Source organism: Salminus brasiliensis, chromosome 9 (assembly GCF_030463535.1).
Source record: "Salminus brasiliensis chromosome 9, fSalBra1.hap2, whole genome shotgun sequence".
Lineage (NCBI taxonomy): Eukaryota > Metazoa > Chordata > Actinopteri > Characiformes > Bryconidae > Salminus > Salminus brasiliensis.
The window spans coordinates 14741351-14753494 of record NC_132886.1 but is presented as its reverse complement, the minus strand read 5'-3'; the positions used below and the strand labels follow the sequence as shown (position 1 = coordinate 14753494).

The 12144-nt window shown below is 43.4% G+C and overlaps 1 protein-coding gene and 1 long non-coding RNA gene across 2 annotated transcripts; one reads left to right on the top strand and one right to left on the bottom strand.

Moving 5' to 3' along the window:
- Window positions 1–3376: 3376 nt before the first annotated feature.
- Window positions 3377–8395, bottom strand: LOC140562134 (uncharacterized). Its single transcript, XR_011980124.1, has 3 exons — window positions 7861–8395; window positions 6136–6221; window positions 3377–3426 (listed from the first exon to the last, which is right to left on the bottom strand). It is a non-coding gene; the product is annotated as an uncharacterized lncRNA (long non-coding RNA).
- On the top strand, window positions 7135–12090 carry LOC140562133 (probable G-protein coupled receptor 148). Its single transcript, XM_072687547.1, has 2 exons — window positions 7135–8346; window positions 11636–12090. The coding sequence occupies exons 1-2, from the start codon at window positions 7415–7417 to the stop codon at window positions 11694–11696; spliced, it is 993 nt and encodes a 330-aa protein (XP_072543648.1). The 5' UTR covers window positions 7135–7414; the 3' UTR covers window positions 11697–12090.
- Window positions 12091–12144: the final 54 nt, after the last annotated feature.

Sequence of the window (12144 nt, the reverse complement as noted above, 5' to 3'; positions counted from 1 at the left end):
TTCTCTTGAGTGGACTCCCTGTTGACGCCCCACTTATTCTACTTGGCGACTTCAACCTTCCATCAGAGAAACTCCAGTCTTCATGCCTTCTCCCAATCCTATCCTCTTTTGATCTCGCGTTCAACCAGTCTGCACCAACACACAGAGCAGGGAACACTCTGGACCTGATCTTCAGCAGACCTGTCCCTGCTCTGGATGTGGCTGTGACTCCTTTGGACTTCTCTGATCACCACTTTCTCTCCTTCTCACTCCCCCTCTCTGCTCCTTCAACTACCACTTCTGCAAGTTCTTCCACTCTTCACCGCAATCTTCACTCTGTTTCCCCCTCAGCTCTTGCCTCTACTGTCCTGACCACTCTTCCCCATCTCGAATCTTTCTCCTCTCTCCCACTTGAAACTGCTACAGACACTCTCCTCTCTTCTATCTCCACCTCTGTCGACCTTCTCTGCCCTTTCTCCCCTAGGTCAGCAAATTCTTCTCCACCTTCCCCGTGGCTGTCAGATGTTCTCCGCAACAACCGTAGAGAGCTAAGACTGGCTGAAAGGAAGTGGCGGAAGTCACAACACGACTCCGACCTCCACTCCTATCAGTCTCTTCTCTCCAGGTTTAGAACGGAAGTTGCTGCCGCCAAAGCATCTTACTACAGGGGGAAATTGGAATCCTCTGCATCTGACCCACGCAAACTATTCACCATCTTCTCCTCTCTCCTCAACCCTCCTACTCCCCCACCTCCCACTACCCTGTCTGCAGATGATTTTGTCTCCTTCTTTGAAGAAAAGGTTGACAAGATCCGCCGATCCTTCCCCCCTGCCTCTACCCCCCTCTCTAGACACTGCCCTCCTCCTCCCTCTTCTCTGACTTGCTTCTCTCCTCTTTCCACAGATGACCTCCTACATCTTCTCACCTCCAATAATCCTACCACCTGTCCACTAGACCCTATTCCATCCCCTCTGTTCCAAACAATCGCTCCAAACCTCCTCCCCTTCATCTCCTCTATCATAAACAGCTCTTTGTCATCAGGTCAGGTACCATCGGCCTTCAAGTCTGCCAGAGTCGTGCCCATCCTAAAGAAACCAACTCTAGACAGCTTGGACATCGGCAACTACAGACCTATCTCTCTTCTCTCTTTCCTCTCAAAGATTCTCGAACGTTCCGTCTACAACCAACTGTCTCTCTTTCTCACTCTGAACAATCTTCAGGACCCCCACCAGTCTGGCTTCAAAGCTGCACACTCTACTGAAACTGCTCTCATTGCAGTTACAGAGAAGCTCCATGCAGCTAAAGCTGCCAGACTGTCCTCGGTTCTGATCCTTCTTGACCTCTCCGCAGCTTTTGACACAGTGGACCACAAGATCCTCCTGTCTATCCTTGCCGGTCTTGGAATTACCGGCTCTGCATGGCAATGGTTCGCATCATACCTGCAGGGACGCTCATACCAGGTAACGTGGCAGGGCGACACGTCCGCTCCTTGTAGTCTCTCCACTGGCGTTCCACAAGGCTCAGTTCTTGGTCCTCTTCTTTTCTCACTATACACTCACTCTCTTGGTAAAGTGATATCCTCCCATGGATTTTCTTACCACTGTTACGCCGACGACACTCAACTCATGCTCTCTTTCCCACCGTCTGACACACAGGTTTCTGCCCGTATCTCAGCATGCCTCGCCGACGTCTCGTCTTGGATGGCGGCTCACCACCTCAAACTGAACCCCAGCAAGACGGAGTTGCTGTACATCCCGGGAACTGCTGGACCAAGAAACGATCTTGCCATCACCTTCGAGAACTCACTGGTCACTCCCTCTACTGAAGCCCGAAGCCTTGGTGTAGTGATGGATGATCAGTTATCGTTCTCAAGTCATGTTGCAAACGTAACTCGGTCCTGCAGATTTCTTCTGTACAACATCCGGAGAATTCGACCCTTCCTCTCTAGAGAGGCCACCCAGGTGCTTGTTCAGTCTCTTGTCACTTCCAGACTTGACTACTGCAACTCTCTTCTGGCTGGTCTCCCTCTGCGCACCATCAGGCCCCTGCAACTCATCCAGAATGCAGCGGCACGGGTCGTCTTCAATGTCCCAAAATTTAGCCATGTCACTCCACTGCTGCGTTCTCTCCACTGGCTTCCTGTAGCTGCCCGCATCAGATTTAAAACCCTGACGCTGGCCTACAAAGCCAAGAACGGACCAGCCCCTCCGTATCTGATGGCAATGGTCAAAAGCCGATCCGCACCAAGAGCCCTTCGAGCTTCAAGTACGGCTCGGCTCGACCCACCATCCTTCAAAATCCGCGGAAGACAAGCGTCCAGGCTTTTTTCTGTCCTGGCACCAAAGTGGTGGAACGAGCTGCCCCTGGATGTCCGAACGGCCGAGTCGCTCGCTGTCTTCAAACGCAGACTGAAGACCCACCTCTTCAGAGAGTACTTGGATGAATAGTTCTATGGTCGCCTTATTGTATTGTGTTTAGTAATGTCTAAGCTTGGAGGTATCTTTTGTATTAGTCTATTCTAACTAGCTGAGGTTTTCTTGGGTAAATAGCAAAGCACTTTGTAAGTCGCTCTGGATAAGAGCGTCTGCTAAATGCCATAAATGTAAATGTAAATGTAAATGTAAGTGTTAGGTAGATAATTAAGGATAAGGTAAGGATTAGGGGCAGGGTTAGATTTAGGTGTTGGGTTTATGACTAAGATTAGATTTAGTGTTAGGGCCAGGTTTAGGATTAGGTGCTGGTGTGATGATTAAGGAAGAGGGCAACACTGTTAAAATGTTAAGATTCTTGAAGAACTTGAAACAGTTTGAAACTGTAAAGGAACTTCCTATGGTGCTTTGAGGAACCTTCAAGGAACCTTTTTCTCCTACAACATTTTTTGAAGGTTCCTTAAATCACTTTAAGACATTCCTCCAGTTTCAAATGAATAAACCTCCCAAAATTCCTCAAGGATATTATACCTTGAACAGTGCAGGGTAAGTGAGAATCAAGGAAAATGTGTCTACGGAAAGGAATCTACGTCTAAGTCTACTTCATGTGACATATCGACCAACACGAACATCAACACGATATTTCAATATATTACATATGTTATTGAAATGTTAGTGATACTCTGTTCACTCAACACTCTGTTAACACTCAAAATAAAGTGTTGTAGGACCTGCAGTCTGTCTAGACAGAGAACCTTTGGTTAATATTTGTCTTGAAAGTTGACGGAGAGCATTTAAGCTGTATTAATTGATACACGCCTTTAGCTGCTGTACAAATTCAATACAAACAGAGACTTTTAAACACTGGAGGAACCCCGTAACGGTTTAGCCCCTCTTTCAGGAATTTCTAGTGACACCCTTGGATTTAGATGATCTGTAGTTCCTCCAGACGCTCAGGCAACCTGGTATCACGTTCACAGTTTGTGTTGCAAATGTTCCACTGGATGGCGCTCAACCCCTAGAAAACAGAGCATGTGTTGCATGTGTTCAAAAACTGAACACCTGCTCATTCAGAGTGTCATATGAAACTAAAGGTAATAATAGGGAGTTTGTTCCCCTTTTTCTGTTCTCACTTTTCTGCTGTTCTCTTTACTCTTTTAAAAATGGAAACCAGGGCCGTCACTACAAATATGTGGTTGTGGAAATGCTAAGAAGTTACATACAGTGGGGCCAAAAAGTATTTAGTCAGCCACTGATTGTGCAAGTTCTCCTACTTAGAAAGATGAGAGCGGTCTGTAATTTTCATCATAGGTACACTTCAACTATGAGAGACAAAATGAGAAAAAAAATCCAGGAAATCACATTGTAGAATTTTTAAAGAATTAATTTGTAAATTATGGTGGAAAATAAGTATTTGGTCACCCACAAACAAGCAAGATTTCTGGCTGTCACAGACCTGTAACTTCTTCTTTAAGAGGCTTCTCTGTCCTCCACTCATTACCTGTATTAATGGCACCTGTTTGAACTCGTTAACAGTATAAAAGACACCTGCCCACAACCTCAAACAGTCACACTCCAAACTCCACTATGGTGAAGACCAAAGAGCTGTCGAAGGACACCAGAAGCAAAATTGTAGACCTGCACCAGGCTGGGAAGAGTAAATCTACAAAAGGCAAGCAGGCTGGTGTGAATAAATCAACTGTGGGAGCAATTGTAAGAAAATAAAAGACATACAAGACCATTGATAATCTCCCTCGATCTGGGGCCCCACACAAGATCTCATCCCGTGGGGTCAGAATGATCATGAGAGCGGTGAACAAAAGTTCCAGAACTACATGGAGGGACCTGATGAATGACCTGCAGAGAGCTGGGACCAAAGTAACAAAGGCTACCATCAGTAACACTACGTAGAGAGGACCTGCATTGCCAGGCATGTCCCCCTGCTTAGTACCGTCTGAAGTTTGCCAGAGAGCATATGGATGATCCAGAAGAGGATTGGGAGAATATCATGTGGTCAGATGAAACCAAAATAGAGCTTGTTGGTAATAACTCAACGCGTCGTGTTTGGAGGAAAAAGAATGCTGAGTTGCATCCCAAGAACACCATACCTTCTGTGAAGCATGGTGGTGGAAACATCATGCTTTGGGGCTGTTTTTCTGCAAAGGGGACGGGACGACTGATCCGTGTTAAGGGAAGAATGAATGGGGCCATGTATCGTGAGATTTTAAGCCAAACCCTCTTTCCATCAGTGAGAGCATTGAAGATGGAATGTGGCTGGGTCTTCCAGCATGACAATGATCCCAAACACACAGCTTGGGCAACGAAGGAGTAGCTCTGTAAAAAGCATTTCAAGGTCCTGGAGTGGCCTAGCCAGTCTCAAGACCTCAACCCCTTAAAAAATTTGTGGAGGGAGTTGAAAGTCTGTGCTGCCCAGCGACAGCCCCAAAACATCACTGCTCTAGAGGAGATCTGCATGGAGGAATGGGCCAAAATACCAGCTACAGTGTGTGCAAACCTGGTGAAGACTTACAGGAAACGTTTGACCTCTGTCATTGCCAACAAAGGATATATAACAAAGTATTGAGTTGAACTTTTGTTATTAACCAAATACTTATTTTCCACCATCATTTACAAATAAATTATTTGAAAACCCTACACTGTGATTTCCTGGATTTTTCTCATTTTGTCTCTCATAGTTGAAGTGTACCTCTGATCTCTCATCTTTCTAAGTAGGAGAAATTGCTGTGGAGACTGAATTGCCTTGAGCCACAACAGCATTAGTAAGACTGCAGGGGGAGCCTAGACACAAGAAATACAGATTCTCGCATAATGTTGTTTTCCCACATACTCTTGTATTTTGCAGGCATGTGTCTGTGTGTGTGTGTGTGTGTGTGTGCATGCATGTCTGATGTAACTTTGTGCTATGCAATGATATCTGTAGTTTGTCATCTCTTGGATTTACATAGTAGTATCACAATTACGTACAACATTACTGTTAACAGAAGCAGTGCGTTCGTTTTAGCTTTTTCTTGAAATCATATGAAAGTATAGAGAACTGTACGGTCTTCAAGACTAAAGGGGCTAAACTGTGGTTTGTGATTCCAGACTGTGTCATCAGCATAAGACAATAAGATTAGGATATAGATATGAGTTAAAGTGAGGTGACAGAGTGCTGGTGGGTGGCGAGAACATTGTTGCAAACACGTAAACAAGGTAGAGATGGAATTAATATGAAATTAGATTGGGAGGATTTAAAATTCTGTTATTTCAGACCTCCACAGGAACGTGTTTTAGAGTTTATTAGCAGTTACTGAGTCTCTTGTCTTAAACAAAACCTTGTGCTTCTTCGATATAGTTTGCAAGGCTGGTAAGGAACATTTGATTTCAACTTCAACACCCTAAACAACAGGGAACAAGCATATTAATACCTATTAAAACTTTATTTTATTATGTTTTGAGGGGGATTTTCTGCATTTTCTGGATTTAGTCATTGTAATCAGTTCCCACCATCTAGCCTGGTCCCCTTTCTCATGATGGTACTAAGCTTCCTCTAAAACACTTTTAAAAACTCAATTTGAAACCTGCCTCCCTTCTTCATTTGTATATTGTTTTGCCTTCTTGAGCCTCAGTCCATCACATGTGATTCACAGGCCAACCAGTGGCACAACTGTTTTTCCCAAAACACTTCCCAGTAAAACCTAACAAGATCTCAGAATCAGGGCATTACCTTCACTTCTTGAACTTCACTTCACTTCCTGGCATTTTACAGCTTGTGTCTTGTTGGAATGGCCATCATTAGTTGTGGTGTTTCTCCTTTAAATGAACAGACAGGATAAACATGTCAGAACCAGAATGTATAATATGCTGTTATACAGTCATATAACTAAAATATAGAACACACTTTTTAAACATATTTAAATATCTGATTCATTTATTTGAACAATACTGAGAGATGGAGTTGATATAACTATATATAAGTCAGGTCAAGTGAGATGTATATATCCTTATATAAAATGGAGTATGTACATATATATGGGTTCAGAAAGGTCTGGAGTTAAGTGTATTTTTCTGTGATGTTTTCTTGTGATCATTCTCGACTTATTTTTCTTGTGGTCTTGACATAATAAATATATATATAATAAATAAAGTCATTTTCTGGCGATCACAACTTATTTTTTGTGGCCTCAATATAATAAAAGTCATTTATTTTCATTGAGAAAACAAATATAAGATGTGATCTTGTAAAAAACACTTATCTCAATGTTATCTCGACTAATCAACTTGTCATCCTGAGATCACAAGATATTTCATACGCACATAAATGCTTTCACTTACAGTCACACACACTTCTAGCAAATTTCAAGCACTATGTACATGCACATCTGGTTTTATAGAGTATATTTTTTATTTAATTGCCATTATTTTGTAGAAATCTGTTTTCACCTTTTTATGAATTCCAAATTATATTGACCATGATTCCATTTCTAAAAGCAATAAAAGGGGAAAACATTCAAGGGGTGAAACCGTTTTATAGGAACTGTATGACAAGGCATCATTAAATTGGTTTGACCTAACTGAGGTGCAGCCAGCACTGTCAGAACGTTTGAGAAACGTTAAACTGAAGAAGCTGTGTAAAGTTAAGGCTGTATGTTATAGTGTACACATACTTGTACAGTCACCCACTCCCTCACTCTCTCTGTGTCACACCATATGCACACACACACACACACACATACAGAGTCGAGAGAGGAAGAAGGCAAGTCGCGCGCGCGCGGAGTGTTTCCTCAAAGAGCAGCGGAACACAGCAGGGCTGTTCCAGATCAGGTGCTTCAGACTTGAAGAGCAGCAAAACAAGACCAGAGGAGTTAAGCAACTTCATAAGGACCCCCTGAATAAGGACCACGATGATCACATGACCTCTCCTCGCTGACCCGTTTACGGATTTAAGGTTATTTTTTTAATCACCATTAACACTTAATGGCGTGTGAAGCGGCGTCATATCAAACATGAATATGTCCAACTGCACGGACGCAGCGGAGGCAGACTCGTACATGCGCGTGCGAGTGTGGGCGTCGGCGGCAGCCTTCCTCATCCTTTTCGTCTTTAATCTGCTCATCAGCTGGACGATCGTTCGCGAGCCGCGGCTGCGCGGACACGCGCGCTTCGTGCTCGTCTTCCACCTGCTCGTGTCCGCGTGCGCCTACTTCGCCCTGGGCTTCGCCTTCCACCTGCAGGCGTACCAGGGCGCGGGCTTGCCCCCGGCCTCGTGCGCCGCACTCGTCATGGCGCTTACCACAAGCGCCTGCAGCATCCTGCTCACCATCACGGCCATGGCGCTGGACCGCTACGTGGCCATCTGCTTCCCGCTGCGCTACGGCGGCGCGTGCCGGGGCGCGTGGCCGTGGCTGCTGGGCGCGCTAACGTGGGGGCTCGCCGCTGTCATCCCACTCACCCTGTACACTGACGTTTACAATAGGGCCTTGAAGAGCTGCGACCGCACGACGCTGAAGGGCGGCGAGGTGCACAAGATCCTGCTGATCTCCGCGTGCACACTGCTCATCCTGTACAGCTACGCGCGCATCCTTTGCGAGGGGCGCCGTCTGGGCGTGCTGAACCGGCGCAACCGCGCTGGCTGCAGGACCATAGCGCTGCACGGCGCGCAGCTGGCCGTCTACATCCTGCCCAACTTCGTCAACTTCGTGCTGCACGTGCTTATGAAGCGGGGGTTGCTTAGCTGCGCTGCCAAGGAGCGCTTCGCCGTCATAGTCTTCGTCTTCTTCAGCCTGGCGCAGTGCATCGCGCCTGTCGTCTACGGCCTGCGCAAAGAGGAGCTGCTCGAGCACCTGCGGCACCGCTTCCCCTGCCTGAACGGCAGGCTCAAGACCCTCCTGGAGTGGACAGTCGGGGTGGTCCGGCCTCACGGAAGGACGCAACAGAGGTAGCTAGGACTTAACTAGATACATACACTGCTGAAAAACAGCAGCTGGGGGCAGTTTCACAACCCGGTGATGGGTCACTGTAACAGAACCGCGTAACAGCCAAAAACTCTTTCAACAACAACAACAAAAAAAAACATAATTTTTAATATTTATTTTAATCTGAAAATTAACGTTTAAAACCATTAGAAATGCCTAATAATGACGTTTACATTGACATTACATTTTTCCTTCCCCATTTTAGAGATACGATATTTTGCCTGACAGCAATGATAGCTAGCTAACCTAGCTAGCATATAGCATAATGTAGCTGGTGCTCAGTGCTACTAGCTAGCTATATGATTTGACCCAACGCTGGGTTGTTTTTAACTAGTTTGTTAGCTTTTGTTCATTTCTTAGTTAACCCTACACATAATTTTGTCTTATAAATAAAAAACAACAATTTATTAGTCTTATCTTGATGCCTGATCAACAACAACGTATTATTTGGCCTGTTTGTTAGATACAACCGGGGTCGAGAATATAGCTAGCTAGCTAAATATCGTTAGAAAATAGCTAAACTTTTGGTTAAAATCTTAATAAAGCTTAAAATAAGCCTTTCTAAGTAACCTAGCTAGCTAGATATATTGTAAACGTCCTCTGTGTGTGTTTGCTACCATTAGCCTACCAACCGAGTTAGCAACTAGCTAGCATAGCTTAGTTAAGCTAGTGCTAGTTAGCTAAACAAGCCTGGATAGACTAGACTTTATCTAATTCACTTAATGATCGGTTACATATACATTACAACCCATTATTTTAAGTGTTTTTCTTTAGGTGTACCTAGCTAGAGTGTTTCATTTGTAAAAGTTTCAAGTCTGTTTGGTTCTAGCTAGGACTGCATTAGCTAAGCAAATTAGCAGCTAGGCTAATGTTAGCAAGCCACCATAGAAGTATTAACAGATTAAAATAGCTACTTATTTTACGCTAGAAATGGACAAATATAAAATGAGCTGCAACTAACAAAGACCCTACAGGAAACCAGTGAAAAAAAACAAACACATAAGGTCAAAAAGTAGTTCGCACATCAACAGCTCAGACATTGTTGTGCTATACATGTAGATTACTTCACTCTAATATTAAACATTAAAATGTATAAATAAGTTTATTGGCTTATTTATAGACAGTTACTGTACACCTACACTCATTGGCAATTTGATTAGAAGCATTCATTATTTATGTGCTCTTTGTAGGTTTGTAGGACTGCATTTAGCCCATCAGATGCTGTTGAATGTGTCAGCCATAGTTTGTCCCACTGCACACATGTGATGTGTTAGGGTTAGTGTGTCTGGTGCTGGTACAGTGGCATTGCTGGTGGGATTGTTTTTTGTACAGTAGCTGTCACTTGGAGGACCCCAATCAAGAAGGGGCCTCACAAATAAGTATCAATTTCCACATTTATTTGAGGTCAGAAATGGCCCAGGTGAGATTTGTCCACCAGCTAAGGATATTCTGCTTGCAGTGGTCCTAGGGTCAGAAGCTGACTGCCCACTGATAAAAGGTTACAGGATGACTAACAAATTATGCGTCCAAAAAAAAAACTGAACCTAGTCTCTAAACTGTACACCAGCAGTGTGTACCGACAAGGTCGTGTCCATAGTGCTGTATCAAATACACTCAGGCCAGAAACATACACACTACTATGGTATAACTATGCTGGTGTCACTGATGTCCAAATAAGAACCGTTCACTGGTGGTTCTGTAGTGATTCCTGTCAACTGGTGGATAAATTGTGCAGCAAATGATGATGCTACCATCAGTAACTGCAAACCTGCAAAGCAAAGTTTCCACTAGGAAATTTCTAGGAATGACTCAGTTCACTGGACACACTGACAAAATTCCGGTCATATGAGCACTAGAAACCCCCACTTGTGAGTTATCACGTGACCTGAGAATCTAGTACACACTGCCTATTGTCAACCAGCCCAAAATAAACCAAAACTTCCACAAAATTACAACCTAGGCACAACACCATACATTTTTGGTATTGTATTGGTATAGTATTGTGTATACTCTTGTATACCTAATAAAGCATACCTAATGAGCTACTCTTGTCAGCATGTATTTAGTAGATGTTGTAGGATTTGTGGATCTTGTAACATTAAATAACATTTGTAACATCAAATAGGGGAACTGAATTATATTGGGAATTGAATTAAAATAGTGTCTTTAACAGTCATACATCGTGCCCAGAGGCTCCACATATGAATAAAGTGATTAAGCACACACAAAAGGGCCGCAGCCTGTATGAACAGACTCTGGTCCTATGCATCAGCAAGGTGTACCTCTATGATAGGCTCTGTGTGGGTACTTAATCATGTTCTTAAAAAATTGTACAGCATGTACACTGAATGGGTCAGTGACTTATGAGTCACTGCCTTACAACCAGGGCTGGTTTCACCAAAAAAATACCCCATTGGCATGGACTAATAGAAATGCTCCTGGACTGAAATCTTTCTACACTGTCTTCCACTGAAAGCAAAGAAGCTTTTTTCCTACCCCTGTGAAGATGCTTCGAAGTTGCTTTGGAGATTTTTACACGACAATGACAAGATTTGCTATGTCGAATTCTGTCAGGATTAGGAAAGAAGTCTTCATTCTCAAACAATAGGCCTAATACACCAGCCTCTCTTAAGAAGAAATTTCTCCTTAAAACCCACTTTCACAGTTTTCACAAAGATTCTGAGATTATTTGGGCTTTGGCCAATTTATAGGGACAATAGGATTTATTGTTATAAGAACAGAGCTGCAAATAATTCTGCAGATTAAAAACACATCAGAAGTCTATCTGGCGTAGACTTTTTGTTAGGACTTTATTTACATCAGCATCAACAGTCTTACATTTGCTGACATTGAGACTGCGAGCACAAAGAAAGCTAGGCCCTTTGAGAAATTACCTTGTTTAGTCTTGTAAAGTCTTCCTCCTCCTCACTTAGCTGATGTTGTCAGACAGTTTCAGATTGACCGGTTTCTATAACCCTTTTGACTTTATGGCAGAATGGTATTTTCCAGTGCATAACCTGTGCTTCTGTGTTTTAACACGGCCCCCTTTTTTTTTAACAGTAGTAGGATCCCCTCCACCACAAGACCACAGAGCCACATCTAACAAGCAAATTTTAGCTTTGAGCAAAATGTCTGTCTATATGAATGTTTTGTGCTTAATAGCAAGATAAACGCTGACCGTTTCTGACCTGTGTTGAACAAAAAATCATTTAGATAAAAAATGACCAAACAAAACTTTTGGATTTGTTTCAGGGAAAGGAGAATGACGTCAGAGACGCTCTTATCGAGGGAGATATCCCAGACGTCTGTATGACCATCAGGGACATTACACATGGAGAGAGAAGAAGACTGCACATATTTCTAACCTGAGCTGTGAAACGGTCTAAAGGCCAAGGAACAATTATTTATGAACACTGAACTGAAGCATTGCAACTAAGTGGCAGCTATGTGGAGAAGAGCTGAAAGCTTGCCGTCCTCTTTCCCCAAAAAAGCTCTGCTTCTGCTTCCCAGACGCTGTGGAGGTCTATCCGGACTGTTCAAATGACATTTTCAAAGAATAAGTATTTGTATAGTTTTTTTTATCCTTTAAAAACTAGCCTATGGACTTTCCTATACACTGCTTGGTTGGCAGATGTGTATTGCTATTGAACAAAGCTTACTAAAATGGTACCTTCTAAGAAGAATAAATTGATGCTCTTGAAATGTTATTCCAAGTTACAGCTCCATTTACTCATAACGTAAAAAGGAAGCTAGATGTAGAT

Coding starts and splice junctions, on each gene's coding strand:
- LOC140562133 (XM_072687547.1), top strand. CDS start 7,415: ATGAATATGTCCAACTGCACGGACGCAGCGGAGGCAGACTCGTACATG. Junction 8,347..11,635: donor CACGGAAGGACGCAACAGAG/GTAGCTAGGACT, acceptor GATTTGTTTCAG/GGAAAGGAGAATGACGTCAG.